The 27,759-nt window shown below is 37.4% G+C and overlaps 1 protein-coding gene across 2 annotated transcripts; it reads left to right on the top strand.

Annotated features, from left to right (window-relative positions):
• The first annotated feature begins 80 nt into the window (after positions 1–80).
• Positions 81–27,759, top strand: CD36 (CD36 molecule). Of its 2 annotated transcripts, none has more exons than XM_061467314.1 (14): positions 81–234; positions 3,167–3,403; positions 12,147–12,307; positions 14,409–14,553; positions 16,807–16,986; positions 17,127–17,218; positions 17,681–17,727; positions 19,226–19,295; positions 20,939–21,126; positions 21,915–22,033; positions 23,375–23,448; positions 24,223–24,277; positions 24,476–24,640; positions 25,319–27,759. In XM_061467314.1, the coding sequence occupies exons 2-13, from the start codon at positions 3,284–3,286 to the stop codon at positions 24,638–24,640; spliced, it is 1,416 nt and encodes a 471-aa protein (XP_061323298.1). In that variant the 5' UTR covers positions 81–234; positions 3,167–3,283; the 3' UTR covers positions 25,319–27,759. The 2 variants fall into 2 exon arrangements, with proteins under 2 accessions (XP_061323298.1, XP_061323299.1); XM_061467315.1 differs by having other exon boundaries at positions 87–234; positions 3,170–3,403.

Raw genomic sequence — 27,759 nt, 5'->3', positions numbered from 1 at the left:
TTAGTCAGACTGCAAAAATAACCCCCCCCTCCCCAACACCAATACAACTTAACTTCTTCTGGCAGAAAGATAAAGAGGGAAATGACATCTCTTGGAATATATAAACACTCCCTCGGAGTATAGAGGCTATGTGCTTGGTGTGGAGATTTAGCTGCTTGTCTACTCGTAACTTGATGCAAGTCATGTGTTAAGTGCTTGTATGCTCAGCTGAAAAGTCAGTTGCCTTTTTTCAAGGTGAGTCATATAATACATTGTTTAAAATCAGAGGGTTTTCCTCAGAAATACTTTTAAAATAATTTTGGGGAAAAATCTTGAAAATATTTATTTGCAATTAACAAAAAAAAAGTGGAGGATTTTGTAAAGCTGTTTCCAAGGAACAGTGAAGTTTTACATTTCCTAATAAAATGCTTCATTATTGTTAGCAGTGGTATTTTATGTTCAGTACTGCTGGCTTTCCCAATTTATTCTGTCTTTTGCTATTTAATATTCTTGAACCTACAGTTCTGAAGTCATGTGAGTTTATAAGAAATGCATCCTCTTAAAGTTGTATTTGTAGCATTTACTATTGCAGATGAAAAGGTCAAAACTATAATTTCAACACAGGTCAAATTAGTTTTGGGTTTGGTGATTTTCATGCTTTTAAAAGCAGAAAAATTGTCTTTCCTGCAAGTTTATCTGTCAGTAATTTCAGGATTTTTAATCTCACCATTTGACCTTGGAGAAACTGGAATTATGTTTAAATAAACACCATGGGTTTGGGTTGAAACTCTTAATAAGTATTTTCAAACTCCATTTTAATTTTTGCTAAACACACTCTTGTTCTCCATACAGTTTGTCTCTTTTGGGGTAATAAGTCTGATTCTCTGCAAGATTGAAGGAATGCCACGTCAAGCAACATTTTAAAATTACTGTTAAAGATGGAGAAATCATTAAGAAAATAAAGATGATGCTGTTTTATTTTTATTAAGTCTTGATTTAAACTTACATTACAGAAGTATAAGTTATGTAGGGAATAAAATGTTTAATACATTTTGCATTTTTTCTCCTATTCAGTTTATAAATTTTCTTTTCAGAGATTTGCATGGACCATTCCCATTGTCAATATTCTCTTAAGTACATTTAAAACAATATTAAAAGTACATACCAAACACTTTAGAATAGGGTGAACATTCATATTAATCTTGTAGTCAAATCTAATTTTAAATGATACCGTAGTCTCATAGATAATATCTAATTTTAGTATGGAACTTTCTGTTCTGCTCAAGGTAAATAATGTCCACTTGTATTCCCAGACACAACTGCATTCTTATTGGAAATTTCTACTTTCATCTTCATATTCTACATTGAGTTGTAATAAATGAGAATAGCTTGACTTCCATGTGAAATTGAGTGTTATGTTGTGAGTCCTCTTCACTGCAGTTGTGTAATTGATAACTTGAATTGCATAAATTGAGATATGTCTAGACTGCTATTTCATTGTGTTTTATGGGAGAAGGGTGAATATATTACAGTTTACAAAAGCTTGGAATAGACACAAGTTATTAGCAGCCAGTTGTTTTCTAGCTGCTTATTGCTAGTGCTCATGAGAGATACCTAGTCTGACTAAGACAAAATTAATCCATTGGAACAGGTTGTAGAAACCTAGATGGAAATGTATTTTGACGAAGGTGTACTTCTGTTGAATTTGAAAAGCTTCAGTTTTTAAGCCAAAAAAGTATGTATATATATATATATATATATATATATATATATATATTTGAAAGACCTCTTTAAACATTACGGAAGTGATAATTTTAATTATAAATTTTCAAATGTGTATTTCCACATTTAAAAAAAAAATTCTGTTAGAATAGATAACATTGGGGAAAAAGATCAATTTGAAATACTTAATTTTCAGAATTTGATTATATTGAGAACTTCTGCTTCTCCTTATATTTCTTACAATGTGTAACAGCAATCAGATTTTTAAATCCCCACATCACCTAACCAATGAGAACTCAAAGTTTTTTCAGGTCTAATATATTTCTAACTTGAGTTTGCTTTGAAGTTTGCCATTAGCTGCATTACACATTCATCCACTACATCAAAGAATCTTTAATAAATTGATGTTCTATTGCTGTTTTGCATAAAGACACATGGCAACAGCTGGTAGAGAGATAAGCAACTAAGTGAACCTGCAGTTACATTAAGGTGTACCTCCACGTGGATGGGCTGGTTGACTTTTATAGGAGGGGTATTTTTCAGAGCTTGCAAGTAATATTTTGACCACGCTGCTTGCAAGTATCTAAGCAGAAATTATTAAAATACCAAGTGAGCTTAAATATACAGAAATAGTCCTTGTTAATGGCAAGGGAGACATAAACTGCCGTCAGTGCAAGAGCAGGCAAAAAGTGGGTTTCCAGTGCAGACAAAGTAGTCTGGGCTCAGGTTTAGACATGATTTAGCTTTGGTGGGACATTGGAGGACACATCATCAGTCTGCTGACCAAGGCAATTGGGATTAGTGAAACCAGGTGATGGTAAGAATGTAGGTCTAAAAGGAAAATCCAGTTATGCTTTTGCATGAAGTTGATGAAACAAAGTTTTATCCCTTCAATATTGGACTGTGGAGTGACAGATTTGGAAAGACAGACTTCTCCTATGTGCCTTTCATTACAGGCTGCCATTCCTAACAGGGTGCTGATGGACCTTGAGGGCTTCCTTATTGCCTTAATGCAGAAACACCCTGGGTAGTTCATACTGGTGGTGTGAACTCATGGGTTTTCCTGAAGCTGAATCTGTGGGCATTGCAGGATTCGATAAAAGCAGAGGGCTACAGCCTCTTTCTTTGGCATAGAGAGATTTTAGAGAGGGCGCTTGTGTCAGGAAAAGTGTCAGCAAATAATAATGTCAATGCCTAATGCAACAGAGCCCCCCCCAAAAGCCTAATAAAAGTCTAATAAAAGAACTTATCAGTCTTTTAGGGAGAATTGGACTGGAAAAAAAAGATAATGTTATGGAACAAGTGGCTAACTTGCCAAAATCGCTTACAACTTTATTATTTTTTCTTTTTGGCACTGGCTGCCACCGGTTGTTTTTGAAATGTTATCTTTCTACCTGCTTCACCTCATGCCCTTTGCACTTTGATCTTTGGAATGTGATTTTTGTTCACTCTCTCCTTACATTAGCAGCTTCTCTCAGGAAGACCAGTGAGTCTATTGGGACCAAGAAGTGAGAAAAACACCATCAAGTCTTACAGCAAGATATTTGTTCATTGTCTGCCTGTAACCTGACAAAGGAGAGGAATGGGCTGTAACAGAAACTGTGGGCTCCTCACTGGGGCTATCTTCGGTGCTGTGTTGGCTATCTTTGGAGGCGTTCTGATACCAGTTGGAGATAACCTCATAGGCAAAGCAATAAAAAAGGTACATATTTTCCTTTTTTTCACTTTTTTTTTTCAGCCTGGATGGTTTTTGGATATTGAAAGGTCATTATTTTTAAAACTTTTGTTCCGCTTCTGCTTTTTTCTCTATTTTCTATATTAAACCCAGTTTTTGCAACATGTGCAATCTAAACTTCCCTGAGAAAAGATGCTGCAGCAATGTTTTTTCAATATATTCATTATATTGCCATGTTTACTTGCTTGTTCTATTTCATGCTTCACATGAGACGTCAAAATATTGTTTTCAAGAAGTGTTTTCAGTAATGTAGTTTTGAATTATGCATTTTTGTATTTATTTTAATTATGATTGTTTGTAGTTTCTTTATTTTTCTTTCATGATGATCCACTTCTTTATTTTTCTGCATTTTTGTCTTATTTTGGTACTTATTCCATACAATTATATTTACATACTTCGCAAACTTCTGATGCAGAATCTAATCCTACACTTAAATACATTCAACTCACATTCTGTGATGAGATGATCCAAGTCAATGTGCTACACAAAACTGCAGGATCTGATCATATAAATCTCCTTGATTCAAGGAATGTGAAGAATAGATGATGTAGAGTGTTGTAGCCTCTTTTTTTTTCCTGTTTTTTCAGATCATAGAATTATAGAATCATAGAATAGTTAGGGTTGGAAAGGACCTTAAGATCATCTAGTTCCAACCCCCCTGCCATGGGCAGGGACACCTCACACTAAACCATCTCACCCAAGGCTTCGTCCAACCTGGCCTTGAACACCGCCAGGGATGGAGCATTCACAGCTTCCCTGGGCAACCTATTCCAGTGCCTCACCACCCTCACAGGGAAGAATTTCTTCCTTCTATCCAATCTAAACTTCCCCTGTTTAAGTTTTAACCCATTACTCCTTGTCCTATCACTACAGTCCCTAATGAAGGGTCCCTCCCCAGCATCCCTCCTCAGCTACTGGAAGGCTACTCTAAGGTCTCCATGCAGCCTTCTCTTCCCCAGGCTGAACAGCCCCAACAGTCTGTCTTCATATGGGAGTTGCTCCAGTCCCCTGATCATCCTCATGGCCCTCCTCTGGACTTGTTCCAACAGTTCCATGTCTTTTTTATGTTGAGGACACCAGAACTACACACAGTACTCCAAGTGAGGTCTCACAAGAGGAGACGAGAGGGGCAGGATTACCTTCTTTGATGATTTAATATCTTTAAAATCTAGTTTTGTCTTTAAAATAAAATGAAAACTTAATTTGTTAACTCTCTGGTGGGAAGGGTGTAAAACTGACGGTCTATGTCATGTAATAGTATTGAATGAAAGACCACGGAAGCCCAGCTGTGTCCACCATGGAGACATAGAGTCATGGAGTCTCTGTGGGGTCACTGCAGCCAACATGGGGTCTCCTACAGATTAAAATATAGAAACTTTAAGGTCTTTGGCTGAAGGTTCTCCTAATGAGGAGTCTGCTGTGACACTGAAGACAGACTGTGGAGACCTTGGACATCCTTATTCTAAGAGCCTTCTGGAATACTGCCACTAACAGCTTTGGAAGTCAGTTGAGGAGGTAGATACAAGAATTGTCAGGAGATGTTAAACTGTCAAGGCCCTGCCTAGATTCTGGTACTACTTTTTAAAAAAACTTAAAAAAACCCTAAAGGGCTCTATATAACATTTAAAATTTGCAGCAAATCCAACGAAAACCTACTTTTTCATGAAATTTTCAAATTTATAGAGAACAATAAAGTATTTCTCACTAGAGTGTCTCACCCACCTTGCAACACTTTACAGAGTCATGCTCTGTAAACTTTTTCAATTGATTGATGTATTGAGGAAATAAGTTTTTTAGAAGCGCAGAATTTAAAAATGTGCATCTCCTTACATTAAATATTCGCTTTGAATTTATCCAGTGTTGCCTTATGCCAGTAAATATTTCCAAAGCAAATTACATATATTAGTGATGTTATGGGTTCATCTGTTTGCTTATAATAATGAACCAGTTATACAGCATAGTTTGCAAGTGTCTACATACTAAATTATACCCGTATGATTTCTTAGTGGTAAAATATTATATGGAGCAATATTTTCTTCAACCTCTTTATAATTTTCTACATTGTGATGGTGCTTCAGATTCTTGTGCCTATTTCAAGGCAGCTTGTTTGATGTATATAAAAAGGAAAATTTGAACCAATATTTGTATGAAACATGGAAGAGTAAATTTGTAGAGGCTTTATTTATTTAAGTGAACAGATGTTTTTTTTCCTAAGGACAAGTCTAGGTTATTTTCTTCCTGTTTAGCATGCTGACTATTTAGTGAGACCACGAGACTCTTTAGACAATTCCTTTTCAGAAAATATACGCCAAGGTACAGCAGTTGAAATATGTGATCAGCTCAGCAGATGCTCAAGAGGGATTTTGATCTAACTAATTCTCATTTCTTTGTGTTGATGAAACAGCTAGTAATAAAAACAAATATTTGTTATTCAAGTTATGATAAATGTAGAGCTGACTGCAAAAGAAACAGGTCAGCTGAGCAGAGCATACTGAAAATATGTTTTTCTGAAATTTTTACCTTTGAAAATGTTATTTTCTAAACAAATTTTTGTTAGAAATAGATCAGTTCCAATGACTATTTTGTTTGGAATTTCTTAAGAACAGAGGTTCTAGGACAGGAAAAAAATAATGAACAAGATGTTATCTTAGAGATGGCCTGTAAGCATTTTTATTTCTATTTGGATTTATACGAGGCAAAGCCTGAACTTAGCTCCTCACCCACTGAGTGAAAACAAATATCAAAATGAGGTATTTTTAATAAAAAGGAGTAATTGTTTCAGGTATCACCACTGTAAGCAAAATTATGCTTTGAAATCTGCACAGTCCAAAGCTTGCAAAAAGACTCATATTTGTTCCTCTGTCTATCCTACTTCGGTGCAAATCCCAGTTCTTTGCACAAGTTAGCAGCAATGCAGTAAGACCTAATCTATATTTGTAGGGGAAATGAATGTTGTTGTAAAAGCTTATTGCTGGATTAGAGAAAGAAATGTTGATTTTTTTTCTCTTGAATAGTTTTAAGACACTTCATATTATAATTAGTCAAATTGTCATAAACTAACTTGTTATCAAGATTTCTTCAAATTGCACTACAATCAATTTATTCACCATCCGAACTTCTTAGCATCTGCCAATAAATAGGGATAACTGTAATTCAAAAAATCAATGCAATCAATAGTTCTTACCATTCTTGTTCTGCTAGCTGTGGGAAGCCTGAGCATGTTTCCCTTAAGAGCACATCTTTGCAGCTTATCAGACTCTACCACAGTCATTTCTTCTTTACTGCAGTCATTAGGTTGAATAAACACTGAAGGACATGTTTTCTGGGAAGGTTTTATACTGTTGTTGCAGCAAAGAGAAAGCAACTGCAAGTTCATAGACAATCTCAGGTCCCTTCACAAATTTGATAGAGACTCTCAGGGTATAGGCTGTTATTTCCTAGAAGGCAGGTACTGTTCACTACCCACAAACAGTCCATGGGTGGACAATTCAAAGTCCATGTAGCATGGAACATGTCATTTCCTCATGTGTTCTAGTTTAACAGATGTGTGCTTCAACACAAAAAGCGTTGCTATGTTTTCTAACCTCAGATCTGTTTTTTAAATAAGCTGTTTCCAGGCCGGCCTCCAGTATGGGGCAGGGTTTTAAAGAAAGTCAATGTTATATGTATTTTCTGAACATTTTAGTGTCTCTTTAAAGAAATGGTCACTTGAAGACCACGCTCAAAACGACACCACTGCCACCAGCATCTTGGCAGAGATCCACTTAATGAGATTAGTGCTAAGATATTTCAGCACTGTTACTATTTAGGGAAAGGAGGCTTCCCCCTTAAGAGGTGTCTCTGATTTCAGTACCAAAGGGCTTAGTTTCCTAGACTGAATTTACCCAGAGTGTAGAGGTGCCTTTCCATGAAGGTTTATGGGGGGTTGAAAACTGTCCTAGGCACAGTCAGGAGTGAAACACGAAATTTTCCATGTTCTTAGCAAAAAAAGATTATTTTGAGGCTATGAGAATGTTCCTCTTTAGCCAACTCCACACATTTCGGTTGTATGTTATAATGTCTGTTATCATTATTATTAGACATCATCATTTTTAAAAATTAAAAAATCAAAAAGAAAGGGGAATTAAAAAAAATTCAAGAAATCTTGCATCTGATATTGTGGAAAGGAAAAATTTTGAGATGGTTCAATTACTGTTTTTTTGCTTTTCCCTCCCTTAAAAAAATACCATTTATTTAGGAAAATTTCCTATCATTTCAGTTATGATAAAACTTTTTTTTTTTTTCAGCTCATCCAGGTTGTTTTGAGTTTTGGTTGTTTTTTGTTTTGTTTTGTTTTGTTTTGTTTTTTCCCCAGCTGGTTTATTTGCCAAAAAATCTTTATCTCCATTTCTCTAGTAGCTTTTACTTTCTACTGAGCCCCTGAGCTCAGGAGATTAACAGAAGCCACAAAATGGTACTTAATGTGCTGAATTCCTGATGAATTGATGGCACAGAATGGCGTACGATTTGTCACATTACCTCAGTGCTGAACTCTTCCTGTAGAGTTCTCAGGGTTAGTCTCTTTTGTTTTTAGAAATAAGGCTGTCAGTTTTAGCAATCATTATGTTTATGCATCTGTCTGTCTATATATGTTATCTATAATTGTCCAGATTATATCTCCTCAGCTACTGGAGGCATAGAAAACACTTCTAATTTAAAATAGTGCTTATGACATTCCCATGCAGCTTCTTTATCAAAATTAATGAAGCTAAAATAACTGCTGGCTCTCAGCAGAACATAAGTGATCTATGTGATCGCATGTATTCCAGCATTACCAATGATAAACTAGATTGGCTTCCATATTTTTTTATTGTAAAGGACTGAAAAAGGACTAAAAGTTTTGGTCCAACAAAGCCTGAATAGAAAGGCTAACACTAAGCTTATAATCATTACTTAAAAAGTAATAAATGGCTATTCACACTTTCAGCTACAAAATTTTATTTGCTTTCCTGGAACTTAATTTATCCATTTTTAGGGAGTTGTATCAGTTCTTTCCTACAGCTTACATACACAGCCCAACACATACAACACAGGAATAAACTAGTAACAATTTTATTACCTCCTAAGGTACTCATGGCATTTCCCAATTCCCAGAAAATGGCATCTTTTTTTTTCCATGTGGGCAGATCTTTTGTTGAGATAGCAACTTTGTCCTGCATTTTGTATTTCTTCATCAGCAATCATGCTGGCTGAATTCAGCACAAAGCAGCAAAATACAGCAAGCTTCAATTGCTGACTGCTTGGCATTTCTTGAATTTATGTATTGCCAGCTGAACCAGCATAAATGGGGGAAAAAATGTGTCAGAAACCAAAGGGGTTAAAGTTCCTATTGATTTCACTTTGTTGCGCAGTTAGATCATGAAATGGACTTGGCTGTGTAGCAATTAGATACTGTATAGCTAGAGTTGCCAACAATAGTTAACTATTGCATAAGGTATTAGAGCTGACGACTAGCTGAGAAGTGTTTTGTATTATCAATTGCAGATTAGTAGTTTTCCGAATTGCCCCACCTTTCATAGTATTGCAAAGCATGGCAGTGTCACTAGGGGAGTATACAAGTGACCAGCCACAGACAGGGTAATGTTTAGGGCTGACCTCACTGGTGATCAAACAGCCAAAACCCAAGGGCTTGCTGGTGTGGTGGATATTAGTTTTATCAAATGAAGACATGGATAATGACAGAGCTCTACATTTTCTTCTGCTTTAACCCACGGTTTGCACTCTTGAACCATATAACAGACAAACATACACACCTCCTTTGTGGGAGAAATGTTACTAACGGTAATGGCTGGATGCCACTGAAAACAATGGTCTTGCTCTATTGTCCTGCTGCTTCCTTTATTTTAACTCATGTTCTCATCTGATCTTTCCCCCTACACAGACCACTGAGCCAAGTTGCTCACTGGTAGAAAGGTAACCCCCCAAAAAAACAAAGAAAGAAGAAAAAAAAACAACAAACCAGAGGCAAATAATAAAATAATCTTTCCCCAGTAAAGCAGGCAGAAACAGCTTCCTGGGGAATGAGAGCTGGCACAAGGGAATGGGGAGGCACATGAATCAGCAACTGGAGGCTGTGGGAGCCAGCTTGCCCCTTTGACTGCAGCACTATCAGTTTGTATCAGCTGGACCATTGAAGCATCCCCCTGCATTGTCCATGGTGGCATTAGCACATAGTAAATGGTGAGCTGTAAAGCCACACAGTAACTCTTTATGACCTGCTTGTCCCATGTACTCAGGTCCCAGGGATCTCTTCATACAGTGCCCAAAGTAATTTTTCTCTGTTGGCATTTCCTAAGGGTATAATATGGACATAGTAGTTATTCTTGAATGAAAAATAAAGGAGAGCCACAACACCTCTTTAATTTAGATTGATAAAGAAGTACGCGTTATAGTGAAGTGCAGCAAGGGGCAGTACAGAAAGTATATAAAAAGGCTTGTCACATAGCCTGTAGTCTCAGCTTAGATGGAAAGATGTCCTGTTTGTACTAAAGTGTCAGCATAAAGTGATGCACACTTTTGGTTTTCCTTGCAATAGCAGAAAGAAGATTACAGCAAAGATCCACCCTTTGAAAAAAAAATAAGATAATTTACATGTGAGGAAGCATGCTCCTTATATCCTTCCAAGTCAACATAAAGTTGTAGGATGTCATTATTGTAGAATAAACATTTTTCAAAGTGCTCAGAATGCCTAGAGCTGGAGGCAGGTTGGGGAGTATTTCTGTGTCTATACAGGATGGAAAGACAGGTCTTATGGCTCAGGCACCCCGAGCAAACTCTGCAGTGGAAGAGAAGTTAACATATAATTCTGTGCTATTATAATCCTTAGCAAAGGATTATGAGGGTAAGGAGGAATGAAAGGAGGGGGAAACTTCTTTTAAGAAGAAAGTAACACTACTCTAAAATCTGTTGTTACAAGGTTGACACTTCTCTATTCACCTCTGTGCCTGTGTGTTGTTGACCTCTAGAGAGTTTAGTTTGTCCTTTTGAACGTGTTGCTGCCAGGAATCCTTAACCATTTCCCTAATTCAGTTACACAGAGGCAGGATGTCAAATCCTGGTGCCTCTCCCCATCCCATGACCCTGCTGAGTACGGATCACAGGCGGACTCTGAGCAGACCGAGTTCAGCCTTTCTTTTTAGCACTCTGCTTCTCTCAGATCCTTAGAGAAGTTCTCTGTGGAAACTGAAAAGGTGATTTCAGAGTCATGTAAACTATTCTCTCTTCATCAAGGAGATGGTCTGCCCTGTGCTGGATCACATCTGTGATAGTCTTTGACCTCTGAAGGTTTGCAAAACAAGGCTGAAGAGAACTTCAGCTGTCTGCTCTGAGCACAAGACCTCAAGTTGATAACGTGTTTCTGCTGCAAGATTTCCTTCCCCTCTCATACAATTGTGCATTAATTATAGGAGTTATTCAGACAGCAAGCCCAGTTCTTTACACCATGAGCAAGGCATTTGCAACTGCACCATACAAACAGCTTTCCACAGACAAAGCCCTGACTATGTGATGAGCTCTCCAAAACATGGTATTTGTTTCCAACTGCAGTGGTTCTTAATTGGTAAGATCCTGTATTTTTGATGGTGCCTGCTAAGCAAACTCTAGAGGCAGCCTTAGAAAGAATATCTAGCAACTTGCAATATAAAATGTCGTTTCTTGTTCTCTGGAGGGATTCCAGCCTTTTAATTCATGGGACTTTATGAGCTGTGCAAATTAACTAATCAATATTGCACCGCTCTAATAAAAGATTATTTCGTGTTAGAGCCAGGCAGCCTAGATTTTTCTTCTTACTGAAAAAATTCTGAATTTTTACCATTAAGGAGAAACACAGAATCCCAGGGTTTTGGGAAAATCATATAGAAAGAAGCCTGAGGTACACCAGGGAGAGCAGGCATTCCCCTGACAATACAGGAAACATCTCTATAAACTCTCCTTCTCAACAGTCCTAAGGACTGAATAGACATTTAACATATAGCTGAGTGCCACAGACATAAATCTGCTGGCTATTCTAGAGTGGTTCTTGATACCCTGTCTATGTCCTGAGCCATATTTTGCCCTCATTCCCTAGAACTGTGAAACTTTTCTAACAAATCTTTATCAAAAATAGAAAGATTTCTTAGACAGTCCCAGTGTTAGTGACAAAAGATTTCTGACAAAAAACAATCCTGCAAAAACACTATTTGCTTTCTCTGGGCGCAAAATTACTTATTAACTGAGTAATGCTTAGAGATAACTCTCTTTTCTTCCCTTGGACTATTTCCAAATGTATGAGAAGTAGTTTATGGATTCTAAAAACTGCTCGGTATCATTCAGTCATTCTATTTTTATATTCTATTTAATAATTTTCTCATTGCAAATCATCAGTGGATTTCTCAAGTATTTAGGAACTTGGGCAATGCCCAACCACAGCAGTAGGAGAGTGTTTCTATAGGCTAGAGTAGCAATCATATCAACTTTGTGGTTACTTATTTTAGGGGGCCTTGGTTTTGCTCTCACTCAGCAGGAATGTCAGGCTACCTTCAAATGTTGGGCAGAAACGTGTGCTGCATGCCTCACATCAATGATAGCTTTTCTTCCTGTTTGCTTGTGAATCTTCTATGATTATCTGGAAAGTAAATTCAGCTTGTTAATCACTTTTTGTGGTTAATTTTATCTTTTGTTTTTGTTCTTTTAGGAAGCTGTCATTGCCAATGGTACCATTGCTTTTCAAAATTGGCTTGTGCCAGGAAGTTCAGTTTACAGGCAATTTTGGATTTTCCATGTACTAAATCCTTCAGAGGTATTAGAGACCGGAGCACGTCCAAAACTTGAACAAAGAGGACCTTACACATACAGGTAAGCAAAGGCCCCTGAATGTGTGACATGTCATATGACATGTTTTACTCAAGTCAGAAAAAGTTCTGCTGAGTTACAATTTACTTTTGAAATTCCAGCATTGTATTTTAGTCAGACTTGACAAAAATCTGTAAACTGCAACTCCACACAGCAATCACAAACGCTTTCTGTACAGAGCCTTGCACTGTGACAGCGAAAATACAAATTAGTGATTAGGTGTAAAGTTGTTTGCTCTTGTGAAAAACTATTATTCCTTATCAAGATGTTGGCATAACAACACGATGTTGTGTTTGTTGTTTTTCAGTTTTTGCCAAATTTTTACATAGGAGAATATATATTAGATGCCCTAAACCCAAGAGGTTATCTTGTCACCCATATATCACTCATATTTATTTTACATAATGTGTTTTGCTTATTTGCTCCTTTATGACTTATTTTTAAACTATAGCTTTTACTTTTTTATTTTTTCCTCTGAAAATTATTCCTTTTTTCTGAATGTACTAGCTAGGGCCTAGAGGCAGCAGTCCATCCCCATTCAGGGAATCTTTTAATAAACTCCTTTAATTTTGAATGTGATATGGGCATAGGAGTAGTTGATGCTTCCTGAGTCATTAATCCCAATATCTAGCTGTCACCAGGACCCTTGCTATGAGATTGCTTTCCTAAAACAAAAGGGTACCTCTTTCCTGAGATCTTTGGGGGTGTATGTTACATTTGCAAGACGGTTATGCATTGAAGCATCTACAGATGAGTTACTTTGCTGACTAAAAGATTATTTCTCATTGGAAGTAGAGAACTCTTGGTTCAGAAAGTACCTGGGAAGACATTGGAAATGGGTACACAGGAACTGGGAAACTAACCAGTTAAGAAATACTTATGAAGGTTAATTCCCAACAAACAGGAATGTTTTACTCTGGTGGTGGTGATAGTGCCTTTAGTATCAGGGACAAATCTCTGCCAGAAACTTAGAGAAGACTGTGTAAGAAATGATAGCTATAGTTCTTCTCACCATTGCAGTATTTCTTACCTGGGATATTGGGTCTACCTGAATCGCTGTAACAGTCTCTCTCTCAATATTCCCTTCAATATGTGGCTTTGAAAATCCAACTGTCTTGTGATTCTGCTGGAAAATCTTGGTTTAGATCTTTTATTTCCAGTTAGAAGGAACATCAGTTGGGAAAAAGAAAAAAGATCTCCCAATATTCAGGTAGATGCTCTACATATTAGGCTATTAATCAAAATGACATGCACACAAACCAATCTTGAGAAGCCAGGATCCAGCTGCTTTTGGGGTAAGGTGATGCACTGGCTACATCTGCACCATGGTGAAACAATTCTCTGAACTTTTTGGTCCATGCATACCCAGGCTGGAAGTTCTGATGAAGTACCCTTAAGATCCCATGGCATAGACCAAGTCCTGTGATGCCTCCTGGATGCTGCCCCCACAGAAGGGTCAGCAGGAGGATGGGGGTTTGTAGAGCTGAGCTAAAGCTAGAATTGCAGTAGAGTTTTGTACCTTAGAGATCTGCTGACAGGGCTTGATTGAGAGGCTTATGAGAATCTCAGTGGAGCTGAAAGGCTGCTTATAAATCTCCACATGCATATGAAATGTTATCAATGTGACTCCAATTATGGATTTAACCTGTAACCTGCTTCATTGCAACACAAGCCTATCAGATCAGTCCTTAAAAGTGCTTATCAGCTATTCTGAGTCACTCCCTTCTAATTACATTCAACCATGAGAAAGCTTAGAAAAAAAAACAGGGCAAAACACAATTAATTTAAAACAAAATATAAAAAGATACAAGGTCCATTTATTGAAATGAAAATAAAAAGGAAATATTTGTTTTCATTTTAGTATCAAGAAAAAAATGGTCCATTAGGCACTAAGGAAATATTTCCAAAACAATATTTTTTACAGAAAATTGGATTTTTACACATATTCATATGAAAAGTTTAGAATTCTTTCAATAGTTATAAAGTATTTAACATTCGTCAACAAAAATGTTCATTAACATATCAAAAATCTTCAGTCAGGCAGGGCTGTATTGTCTCAAAAATCAAATATTAAAACCATTCTGTTTTAATTTTGTCTTTCAAGGGTGAGATATTTACCCAAAGAAAATATCACAGAAAACTCTGATGGCACAATATCCTACATGCTGCCCAACATTGCTCGTTTTGAACCTGATATGTCTGTTGGGACAGAAAATGATACCATCACCTGCCTCAACCTTGCTGTTGTTGTAAGTAAAGAAACAAAACCATAATGTCCACATTCAGATGTTAATAGACTGGAAGAAATGGAGAAGTTAGCATTAGCAACACTGAAACTGCCACTGGATAGGTTTCCTCTCTATGACTCAGGTGACATGAATGTCAGCTACACTGAAGATATACTGCATATACTTAAAGGATTCCTTATATTCCCAGGGTAATCTCATCAGTAAATGAAAATGAACTTGTTAATAGAAGTGTTTGGGTGGAATATAACAAAAAATATCCTTCTAGCAAATTTTAGTGTGGGAACAAATCTAGAGTTTGTGAGTGGATTATCTCTCTGAGGTACAGCATGAACAGTACAAGGCAGATTTCCCATATTCTTTCCGTAATATCCTCAGTCCTGCTTTGCAGGGGAGGCTGTAATACCACACTCTGTGTATTGCATGGCCTCACCAGTGCAGCTGCTTGCCTCCCATGGTGCCCCTCAGCACCACTGCAATGGCATCCCCTGAGCCCTACTTAGTCCTTCAAAGAAAGACACAGGAGTACCCACCTAGAGCAGTGCTAGCGTCTTTTAAGTCCAGATGTTTCTGTGTCATCACAGGCTGAGACTGTTTTACCCTTGACTACTGCTTGCAGTTTTCATGTTCATAATCAGCCCTGGTTGTGCTGCCTGATTGTCTTGCACTAACTCTGGGGGTGTCTGATTGCTCAGGATTACTGTGAGAGGGTGCCTGATAGGGGGAGAGTAAAGAGGTGCTTGGTGTAAACCAAAATAGATTTACACCAACAATCACAGAATCATATAAAATTCCATGTTGGAAGAGACCTTAAAAGATCATTTGACCCAACCTGTTCTGAGAAAGGGAGTCTATATTGAATTTTCTAGCACCCTGTCCAATTGCACCTCAAAAACCTCTAGAGATGGGGACTCTATGACATTGCAGTGATTTACTGTCCTCACTGTTAAAAAAATATATTTCTTCTATCAAGATGAAATTTTTCCTTGTGCAACTCATACCCATTGCCCCTTGTCTTCTTCATGTCACTCCTGTGTAAGAAAGAGTTTCCATCCTCTTCGTAGATGCCCTTTAAGTACTGGAATATTGTGATGAGGTCCCCTTGAGCTTTCTTTTCTCTAGGGAGAAAAAAAAACTAATAAATAAAGGTGAATGACCTTATTCTGACTGGATATATTCTGGCTCTGTCCTGATTTAGGCCAGCACTTATCTTTTGAAAAACTTTTCTTGTTTCCTATGCTCAGAGTCCTTCATGCCACAGAATTAACTAATACTGCTCAGCTCCCACGCTTTGAACCACGTAGCTCTTTATGGCTCTAGGCGTAAACTCGTGCATTGAAGAATCTCTGTCAAGGGAGACAGCATCAGAGGATCCAAGCTCCATTTTGGTGTTCAGAAACAAACTGGTGTAAGCCTAAATTCCCACAGAGGGTCTGTCTATCTCATTTGAAAGCACTGACTTTAATCAAGTAGAGCTCACCTTTTATATCATAAATTTGTCCTTAAAAGGATTTTAGAGGGATGTTTTTCATACTTTTTTAACCTTTAGGGGATTGAGCCCACATCTCTATCTCATAGTCTTGTAATATCCATGCTTTCTGCCTACTTGTTTCAATTTCAGACAACACTGAAAGATTCATGGGGATGAAAAGGGTAGGAATTGAGAACAAAGGAGACTGTTACACTCACAGCACTACGTACAAAAAGGTGGCCCACTAATTGGCCTATGCTGAGAGAATTTACTCTAAAAGAACCAGTAAAAGACTAGTTTACACAGATCTACTTATCAAAACTGTTTTGATACAGGCCAACATAGATCATTTCTGTTTGCTTTCCAAACACTGTTCAGTGTGTTTAGGGGCTTGACTTTGTGTTTATACGTCTGGGAATGTTCATTACAATTACTGCTGGCAAACTTACAATATTCTCCGTTGAATTAGGAAAAGTTATCTATTATTTAGAATTAAAGCTGTTCAGAAGATACTTGTTTGTTACAAATGTGTGTTCTTTCTAAGCAAAGAAATAATGGAGATGAAGCACTTGGTCAGTTGCATGTAGGGTACAGCTGCACTGCCATTAGCTTAACAGCAAACTTAAACAACTTATCTAAGCCAATAACTAACAAGACTTGTATCCTTTGCTTACATGTTTATAGCATGAGTGAATCTAAAGTATGTGACATATGGAGATGGCATAGAAAAGAGAACTGTGCATGCAGAATTGTATGCTAAACATTAATTTTTATTGCTGTTGTAGGCTGCACCTGCCTTGTATACAAACACTTTTATACAACTACTATTAAACACTTGGATTAAAGCTTCGAAGTCATCCATGCTTCAGAACAGAACAGTGAAAGAAATACTGTGGGGGTACAAAGATCCCTTCTTAAACAAGGTCCCCTTCCCCTTGGACCCAGTTCTGGGAGTCTTCTACCCGGTAAGTGAAACCAATGAGGAGGCAAAACCTTCAGTTACCATTCTGTGAATGATAACTGCTGTGAGGAACTAAAACCTGACAATGTTACAATCTGGTTCAGTACTTCTAACTGTTGTTCCTACTTCTTGTGTCTGTTACAGTATAATGGGACGTTTGATGGACTTTACAAAGTGAATACCGGGCAAAACGATATTAAACAAACAGCAATAATTGAAAGCTATAAAAACAAAAGGTACCATAGCTTTGTATAATTAAAATGCATACTTATTTTCAAGATGTGGCTCTTAAGGCTTGATTGGCTGAGAACTATAGATAAATGGAAAATCTTCAGCAATTCAAAGGAAGCTGGATCAAGCCCTGGACTTAGCAAAAACACCTTTCCCTTTTAGCTCTTAATTCCATTAAGAGCTTGAATTTATATCAGTTATTGGTTCTTTGGTACAAATAGCTACTTCTGGTTTTCATACTTAAGTAGCTAGATCCCTTTCATCTAGTTCTAGTGCATCATCAAGTTGATCTGAAAAAATGAATGAACATATCTGTTTTCTGACTTTTTTAATGAACCAGGCTTATACAGGAGCAGCTTTATTTAGCAATATAATTTAGCAGCACTATTTAGCAATTAAACAGGTAATGAAATTGATTACACAATATGATATACTACATGCAGCGTGATTTTTTTTTCATCTTAAAGGAATCTTTCATACTGGGAAGGTCACTGCGATTTGGTTAATGGCACAGGTGAGTATTAAAGCTTTTTAAAACTTCAATACATTTCTTGATATTGCAAGGGAATAATGCTACAATAAACACAACATAATAAATACAATATTTAAGTTAATAACCCTGGGTTTTGACAGATCTGTATTCTGTATACAAAATGTCTATATAATGAATGTATACATACCACTACTATTATATGTGGATATGTGTGTACCTATTAGTAATCTGACTTTCCAAAAGTCTATGAATCTGGAGGGATTAGCTCCTTTTTAAACTCTGGGATTAAATTTATGAGAGGCAGTATTTTCTTAGGTTTAGAACTCTGTTTTTCTTATGGAGCCTGAAGCCTTTTTGCCCAGGGTCAGTTTTCTGTTGTTCTTCCACATTTGATGGAATAAACATACTCAGCTGTCTAGACAAAGTGCTCCAGCACAGTGAAAATATGAAGCTTTTCCTTGTTATCAAAGGTTACCTTGTTATCACAGTTTACAAGAGCATTAAATGTAACTGCTCAGGAGAGACGATGTGTTTAGAGAAGCAGGCTTGTAAGTTTGCAAAGTCTTGTAAGTAAGAATGACAATTCCTTTTTGTAAGGTTTCACACCAAAGCACGACATGCATAGTATAAACAAATGTCTAGATAAAAATATTAAGCAGTATTCTTGTATAGGGATTGGAATAATTCCGTATTTGCCAACCTTTCAAATAGAAATAGAGTGTGTATGTCTAGGATGACCTTGGATCTTCTTTAACAAAAAAAATGTTTCTGTCAACAGTGGGCAAGTGGCAGTTTGTAATTCAGCTGTCTCGCTCTTGCCAACTAGATTCAAAGATATCACAGATGTTTTCAATCCCTGGGTTATGGCTGCTGACTAAGAAACTAAACAGAAATTGTAGCAAGAACTAACAAATGTGTTGGTTAAAGGCTTGTTACAACACCTTGTTTGCGAAAACGGCAGACACTTCTTACTTAATCCTGGATGCTTGCAATGCAGAAATAGGCATCTGAACTGGTTGTGTTCTTTTTATAGTGAGTGGAGAGAAAGACACCACTAAAGTGCTAGTAGTCTCACCTATTTTGCATGTCTACCATGGGGTGAGATGGACTGTACCCTAGAAGTGCTCCCTTCTCTCCCTTAGCTATAGAGAGGTTCTCAGCTTACAAAGAAGAGGTCCACTTGAGCAAACTTTGTTGAAAAAGGTTTAGCATTTAGCTTTAGCTTTAGCACAGTTGTTTTTTGTATCCTGTTTTTAATGGACTTGATCATATAGTTTCAAATCAGTGGGAGAAAAAAAAAACCAACCCGCCATAATTCACTTTCAAAAGCAATACAATCTTATCTGTGGAGTGCCTCTCACTGAGCAATAACTTACATAAATATTTTCCCCAGAAGTGACTCATTTTGTTTATGTTTTTCACAGCTTTATAGAAAGTGACAGCTGAGTATTGAGCCAGAAACTAAATTGTGTTTTCTAAGTGGAACTGATTTCACGTTCTTATTTTACTTTATTCACAGATGGGGCATCATTCCCACCCTTTGTTAAGAAGGATCAGGTACTGCGCTTCTTCTCCTCTGATATTTGCAGGTAGGCTGGTCCCTTCCTGGTGTGTGTACATACCTGTGTGTCCCATCTGAATGCTTTTTCATTTCAGAGGGTGGCTGCAGTGGCTGTGCTTGGGCCTAGGTCACCAAGGCAGTTCAATAGAAGCATTTCACCTAAACACAAGTAAATTCATGAGCTACGCCCATGATTCAGAACCTGATTCTACCACCTTATGTCACATAGTAAAGTATTTATGGTGTATATCAGCCAGTTACAGATGTATAATTTAAGGCTATCTGACACTGCTGTGAGCTGCTACAGTTCTGTGAAAGACATTGAGACAGCGTTCAAAGCCGTGAACTTCTTTTAAAATCAGAACCCATTAACCTGCCTTGTTTGGTCTGAGAAGGCAATAGGTACAGCTTGGGTTTGTTCGGCCTGTCTTTGGCATTTCCGCAGATCACTATGAAGAGCAGGATTTACTGTCATACATTAGATACTCAAAATTGTTTTCTCACAGGATATTTTTACATATTTTATTTTTGAATATTTACAAACAAACAAACCTGCTTACTACATCCCATACTGATGGCTTTTCAGCCTGCTTTTTCTGCTGTGGATATCCAGTGTCCCTGAGTTCTCCAGTGGGATTGCTGAAAGCTATGTTATAAGATTTAAAGTGCATCACAGTGTATTTACTTTGGGAGTTTCAACCCCCTTATTTGTTTTGCTGCCTGGAAACAGCTTCTTCCCTTTAACAGGGTTTAAAGTGGGTCATTTGCTGTGCAGGCTGGTTTTGAAGATCAGTGTTTTTACATGATGTTCAAGTTCTTTTTCTTTTTTATGAAGTAATTTTATCCCCAAACTGGAAAACATTTCACAAGTCATGGAAAAGGGAATTCTATGCAGAGGAGAAATGACAAAATTCTTTGGATCGGTTGCATGCAGTTTAAGAGATCCCTCTTGCTATTGAATTCTCACAATTAGTGAACAATGAGGAAGGACAGTAACGGTCACTCAAAGGTTACACTGAATAGGGTCATGTAAAAGGGTTCTGTCCATGTTGCAAATGCCAGAACCCTTCTATTTTTTTTCTTTGCTGCAATAAGAAACGTTGCTGCCCTGGTTACTTTACCGTGTAACAACCACGTGTCCCTATCAGTTGATAATGTATGAGCAAAAAGAAGCTTAAGTGGTATTCTGATTCACATGTAATGGACGCAGAATATTGCCTGCCTCATAAAGCTCAGATTAGTATTATCTATTAGGTCAGCAAAACTCTATACCAGAGCTGATTTATATTGCTAAGTATCTCTACTGTAGTCCAAAACTTTCAAAACTTTCATAATAACAGTGGGTGTAGAAGCATGTAGGGAAAAGAGCTCATAGTTAATACGATAGTTTTGTTTATATTGTTTATTAGCAGCGTTAGTATTTGTGTCTGGTTTTTTTGTGTACTGTTGTGCTCACTTCTAAGCTTGTACATCCTTTTGTAAAGTTGTGGAATACTCTCCATTACAGAGGAACACCCCTGCAAACTGCTGAATAGTGTGCAGGGAGCCTGGACATTGGCTCTCTGGAGTAATTCTTTTAAGAAGGTGACAGAGGATCCTTAAGGAGTGTTGTCATGCACTCACACTAGTAACCCAAATGACTGAAGCCAGTTTCTCCTTTTCTATATTTAGATCGATCTATGGAGTTTTCCAGGGTGAGCAGAATGTGAAGGGAATCTCACTGTACCGTTTTGCAGTTCCTCGCGAAGCATTTGCATCGCCTGCTGAAGTCAGCGATAATTATTGCTTCTGTACAGATCAAATCATATCAAAGAACTGCACAATAGCTGGAGTCCTAGACATCAGCGCCTGCAAAGCAGGTATAGTAGTGATACAGTACTGCCAAACAAGCCATTTAACCGGGGAGAAAGCAGGTGTCCTGTAGCGGATATGCTACTTTAAGATACAGGACATTTGTGTTTGTGAATACTTCTACAGATTGCTGTGAGACCTGCCACATTTCACAAAATGAGGACTATAATATTTCTGTATTTTTCATAATGCTCTGCAAAATCATGATGCTACAGCTCATATACAGAGATTGCAGTAATGCATCTATAGAAAAGAAAGCCGGCTACACTATAAAAGCCAGGATAGTCACAGTCCTTGTTTTTGTGATAATTCACACACATGGGGTGTGAGAGTGTGTGTACACAACTCGCATGCAGATGTGCGTTGCATACACACATGCAGAGACTGAGAGACACTACTGGCTTAGTTTAGCATCAGTGCAATGTAATGAATATACAGAGAGTTTGCATTTGGTGCAGAGTGGACAGCAGGAGTTCCCTTCAAGCTTGCTTTCTGCTAAATCAAGATCATGAGGGTGAGGGAAAACAGTGAAACTCAGGTCCTCACCTCCATGTGAAACTGGGAGCAATACCTATCCCACAGACAAGCAGATTTGTAACTACAGTTTATTTCACTGTGCAAATTTCCCTCATGGCAGTAGAATAACAGAAATGCTTAAACTTCTTTTGGGGGGTGGGACTATTAAAATTTTAATCAGGATTATCTGTCTATGTAAAACACTGTGTTTTTAACTTGAGAAGATGAACACTGAAACAAGGCTTAATGATTCAAGTGAGTTTGTTTTGTTTTTAAATAGGAAGACCAGTATTTATCTCTCTCCCGCATTTTCTTCATGCAAGTGAGTCTATATTGCATGATGTTGAAGGCCTGAACCCAGATGAGCAGGAGCATGAGACATTTCTAGATGTAGAGCCTGTAAGTCCAAATATTGTAACTGTAATTGTAATTGTAACTGAGTGAACTTGCAATGTTTAAATTTAATTGCAAAAGAACAGGCCTTTTACCAGAGGGATGAGCAGAAGATACAAGATTTTCATGCTTGATTCTGCAAGATCTCTTTAGTGCTACGTTTTAGCAGGGGAAATTTAGAGCAGAACTGTGTCTCATTCTGACCTTTAAAGTCTGGAAAATAAGTTTTGATTTTTTTCTTACCGAAAATTTAGGATTAAAGAGCCTCCTCAAACTTTGAAGTATGCTATATGTTTTCTATGACCTGCAAGGGCTTTAGAGAAAAGTATTTCCTAAGAAAGTTCTTCTGTTCCCTCTATACTCACTTTTTTATTTTCTACAGCTACCCATATTTGTATAATTATATCTCAATTGAAATGACATAAATATAAACCAGTTTATTTCCAAGCAAATTGCTAGAAGTCTAAACAGACTAGCCTAGAAGAGATCTAATATCATCTTTGTGCCTTGGATTGTCCAAGAGATCTTCCAAACTGCATGAATTTATGATTCAGCTCTGATTTTGATTTCATCCAATTTTACAGCTACTTCTGTTCCAGTGATCCAAAATCTTAAGTTTAAATGTATTTAGCAAAGTTTTCTGAACTATCTATCTGGTGAATTCTATGTTTCCAAGATTTTATTTTGCTGTCTTTGAATCTGTACAACAAGAGAAAATTCAGGATTTTCACTCAACTATTTTAGTCATATAGTTTAACAGTTAAGCTGTGCAACTTCAGTGAAGACATCTAAAATTAAATCTTTGTTTCACCTTATTTGTAATAGAGAAATCAACCAGAATTTCCTAAATGTGATATGAAATTTTCAAGAATTACACCCTGTTTTATCTCTGTGGAGGATAAAGGAGAAAAGAAGGAGATGAAGGAAAAATCTTACATTTGTTTTGATATGTGCTTTCTGATATGTAATGATCTCATTTGTATTTTTTTTTGGCTCTGTGCAAGTTAAACATTCTTCTTTTTGAAAAGGGAAATTTAGCTGATTTCTGGTGGGAAAAAAAGCCCCACCCTAAACCAGTTCATGACTGATTTAGTATTTTTAATCTATTTCTTGCCTTCAGTTTCAATTGCAAATTACAAAAGTAACTGTGGTAAAGCCACAAAATCTGAACTTCTAAGAGAAATGCAAGACCCTCAGAAACATGAAAATTTCATAAAATTAAATCCTTCAAAGCACAAGGATAAAATGACAGCAAAGTTCTTTTAGGCGCAGTCCGTGTTCTAGGCTTCAGCATCCAATTCAAAAATTAAAATTAATGTGGTTGGGTTTTTTCTTTTCTGATTTTAGATCACCGGTTTCACACTACAATTTGCAAAACGATTGCAAGTAAACCTCCTTGTGAAACCTGCAGCAAAAATCGAGTAAGTACTAATTCATTATTTTACTCTAAAGTGGTTTTGTGAGAGAGGCAATTGGTCTAGGAAAGTATCGGTAGAAATGGCTGGGGAAAGAAGGAATAAAAATACTTTCCCAAACTGTTTTTGTCTTTCTTGCAAATATTTTAGTCCTGACTTTTCAGAGAACATGAATTTCAGCGAAACAGCAAGGTTTCTTGAGCAAGCGACTGCCCAAGCATTTTAACACACATCTGATTTTCCCCACAGAAATTTACAAGGCAAAATGTTCTTAAAAACAACATTCTTACAAAACCCAAATGGGAGTCATGAGGATAGAAGGCAAAATGCATCCTCTGAAATAAATCCAGTGAGAGAATTTGTGTGCTCTGTCACTATATGGATTTTATCACAAGGGTTGATGGGTCTCTTGCTGTTTCTTTTCCCTTCACTGGCCCAAATGTACATGCACAGATGTGCTTTTCATTATCCTGCACCTCTGGCAGGTGAACGTGACACAGGTGTTAAGACCCTCCCACCAACACCTAGCTGTGTCCAGACTTTCTTCTTTGTGACTACCCACATATGGAAGACTAAACAGAAAGAGATGGTTGCCTGATATATATAAATCGGATGTAATTAATTGTAAGCTAATTTATTTCTTTTTCAGTCCAAGACTATACTAAAAAGGTACATCTGGAATTTAGAAACGTAGTTAGAGGAGAACAAAAATGTTTAAGTAGAGGCTGGGCTTATGCACCAAACTAAAGGTAACATGCTGTACTTATTTTCTCATTTCAGAGCTTTATCAAAAGTTCAAAAACCTTATATTTTTCCTCTTCTTTGGCTAAATGAGGTTAGTATATTCACTGTCCGTTAATTTTCACTGTTTAAAAAAAAACAGACAAATGAAGCAAAAAAAATGAGCTAGCTTTTCCAGTCTTGGTGTCCTGAAATTTACCTCACTCTGTGATTTGCACACACCAAGAATATATTCAGCAAGTGAGGGCTTGCATACTCATCTTTCACTGACATTTTTCTTGCACTGTTTCAGTCTGCTGTTATTGGGGATGAGAAAGCAGAAATGTTCAGAACTAAAGTCACCGGTCGTGTCCAGATGCTGAATATGCTGCAGATGGTGTTAATGATTGCAGGTGCTGTGCTGTTCGTCGCATTCATGGGTTCCTACTTCATATGCAGATCAAAGAAATTAAAATAAGTAAGTAAGTGCTAACAGCTCAGTCCTCAGTAGTAGGTTTTTCTCAGGGTTTCAAGAAGCTCAGAATCATTACCTATTTATCTGTTTTTACTTTTTAAGTACTAGTAAATTCAGCAGTCGTTCATCCAGAATTTCAAATTCTCTTCCTAGGTTTAATCTTTCAGGACGCAATTAATGCACTGAGGAAAGGGTATTGAGAACTATATCAGGAGACCAACATCTTTTTTTATTCCAAAGTAAAACATGCTCTTTGTGATTTATGAAAATTGACTGTTCAGCAGTGCCCTCTAGTTCTTCTCTGGGACACAGGCCACACAGCTGCAGATTCCTGTGCTCTTCCATGACATACCCCTGTTTGAGATTCAGAGAACCCAGTATAAATGACACTTTTTATTGAGTGTTGGATAGGGTTTCTCAATTCTTTCTGTCAGTTGTGCATCACCATCATGTTAGTTTAAACATCTCCCAAATGCATAGTCCACTAAGACTGAATGTACTCCCCTTATGGGTAGAATATCTAAGTTGTTGATTAATGCACTGATTGATTAATGGAAAAAACAAATTTTGGAAGTAATTGAAAAAGAAGTTCCAAGACATTAATGTTATGGTGAAAAGTATGCTTTTTAAGATGAAGATTTACCTCATCACATGCTGAATTCTGATTTTATTTCACTACAGGTAACAAAAGACTTCAGAAATAGTCAGAGTTTAATTGAAATTTCAGCCAAGCAGCATGTTAAAATTCAAAGACAAAAGGTATGATTCAAGGCACAGCCAGTCCTACATGCTGCGGAATTCAACATGCTTTTCCATTTTGAGAAGACCAACTCACCAGCGCAAATGAGCTGAAGTTACCAAAGGTCCACACTTCTGATATCACTAAAGAGGTCACCATGGAAACTATGCTTTCAAATAACTTTGATTATTTGAACCTTGTTACACATTTTAAATGACATTCAAGTAGACTGAAGTTGAGGCGCATTTGGATTTTAGTCCACCTTTTGCCATTTATGCAACTTGCTACTTTTTATCTTCTGGGATTGCAAGACAAATGAAAGCTGTTTGCTGATCTTCTGAGCACAGGCTGGGAATGACAACACCCTTGAGCTCATGCTGTGCTCTAGATGCTCTCATTACAATATTTCTTTCTGTTCCTTCAAGGAGTGGAAGCTGCTGCAATAGAACTGCTCTCTGTCCTCTATTCAGGGACGCGAATTGCGTTGAATGTGAAGTTTATTATGTAAAGTTACTAACTGTAATACATGAAGTTAATAAAAGACTTACTAAAATATGTGGTTTATACATTTTATATGGACATGGCTCATAGGCACACCACAGTCATTCATTTGTTGATGGAGCTCATAGACACTTGGCTCCACAGCTGTCTAGTAATCTGAATCACTCCCTAACTCCCAACCTGCTCCACTGTTTTTTCTGTTGCCTCCTCTGTGCTCTTCTTTCTGGCTTTTGCTTGAACACCCACCTCTGCTCTACTCTAACCCACTTTGCCCAAGGCCTCCCTCAGGGAATGATCTGATGTACCGCCTTTAAGGTCAAGACAAAATATTCCAGAATGCTCCAGACACAGGAAGGACTGAGATAATGATTTGGATCAAACATCAAAGGGTTCCATTTCCGTGCTGTAGGAGAACATTAATGAAAACAGGTAGCCCCACTTCTTTCTGATAAACCATCTGCCACAAGATAATTTGTGCAACCGTTTGTTTAATGAGGTGCATCAACCTGTAGACAGGTGGTAAACACTGCCACCCACATAAATAGTTTACTTTTTCATTTAATCTGAATGCCACATCTTAGAAATGGGAGTCAATAGGGCAGATACTTAGTGTTGTGGGGTCCCTTCACGTGAACTCAGAATGAGTGCCTAAGTTCAGCACTTTCTAAGGTTTCTTTTTGGATCTTTTGTGCCCTTAAACAGGAGCCGCACAGAAAAAGGAAAATCAAACATGGCCAGCCTCTCACAGCCTGGAAATAATGCAACAATGAACTTTAAACCAAAAGTTTTGTTGTGCTAGTAAAGGACAGTATCTTTGGCCAAGCATCTTTAGGAAGGTGTTTTTGCCCTTTAGAAATGAAGAGGAAAACCCAACAGAATAAAATGCTGTTGTTTTAATCTGATATTCTTTGTAGACAAAGTTGTGTAGCAATCAATAGAGCTGGTGAGTCACAGAAATCCCAGGAGATTATTCTTGAAGGCAATCTCTATGTGGTACATGCCTACACTCTCTTTTCCAGCTGTGAGCTGGAAATGCAAACTGGGCAGGAGATGTGAAGATGTCATGACACTCAAGGGAAGCTCAGCTCTCCTTAGAAAGCCCATGCATTTTCTTGCTCATGGTGCTTGCTAGTCAATGAAAAATGAGACTTTTCTCTCATCTCTACATTATTGCTGGTATCACATGTGATGCTTTGTTCCCATAATAGTCTGGGGAGAGTTTGACACAACTAAAAGCATCCCTACAGTCCTATGGACTGATCAAAAAACTATGAGGATAGCTAAAGACAGGGTCACCTTCTCCCCGAAAATAAGCACAATTCTGCTGTGGTTCAAGATCTGAAACTAAGTTTTTATAATAGAACTAGTCTTTTCTGCCAGAATCTAACAGTGAGATGCTTCCATGAAAGGAACAGCAATGCTCCTGTTGCTATTGATACACTAGCATTTCAACTTCATTTTCTTTGGCTTCAAGTCCATTGTTGGCAAGTTATTTTGCTCTACTTGTATTGTCTAGTGCTATGTGATGCTCCAACAGCAGTGATCAAGGAAATCAGGCCATGATTTTAAATGTCTTAAGGCCCAAATTTGCATGCGTACAAAGTTTGTTCATATGTATAATCTCATTGATCTCAGTGCAGGTTTAGACTTTTAAACTATGGTCAGCACCTAGACTACACTTGAATTATAATTATTTTGTCCAAAGCATCGGCTACAGTTATTGTTAATTCATGTTGTTAAGGTTAATGTTAAGTATTTACATTTGTTCAAACAGTGCAGGATAAACATTTATTAGAAATGTTAATAAACTCAATACAAATAAAGTTCAAACTCTTCTTTCTGAGATCCTTTATGTCTAATTGTAAATAAAACTTTCTGTGTT

This window comes from Pezoporus flaviventris, unplaced genomic scaffold (genome assembly GCF_033815535.1).
Source record: "Pezoporus flaviventris isolate CSIRO_AGI_PZ_B2104156 unplaced genomic scaffold, CSIRO_AGI_Pfla_v1 ptg000045l, whole genome shotgun sequence".
In the NCBI taxonomy this organism is placed as follows: domain Eukaryota; kingdom Metazoa; phylum Chordata; class Aves; order Psittaciformes; family Psittacidae; genus Pezoporus; species Pezoporus flaviventris.
Note: the sequence above shows the minus strand (reverse complement) of the source record. Positions and strands in the feature narration are given on the sequence as shown.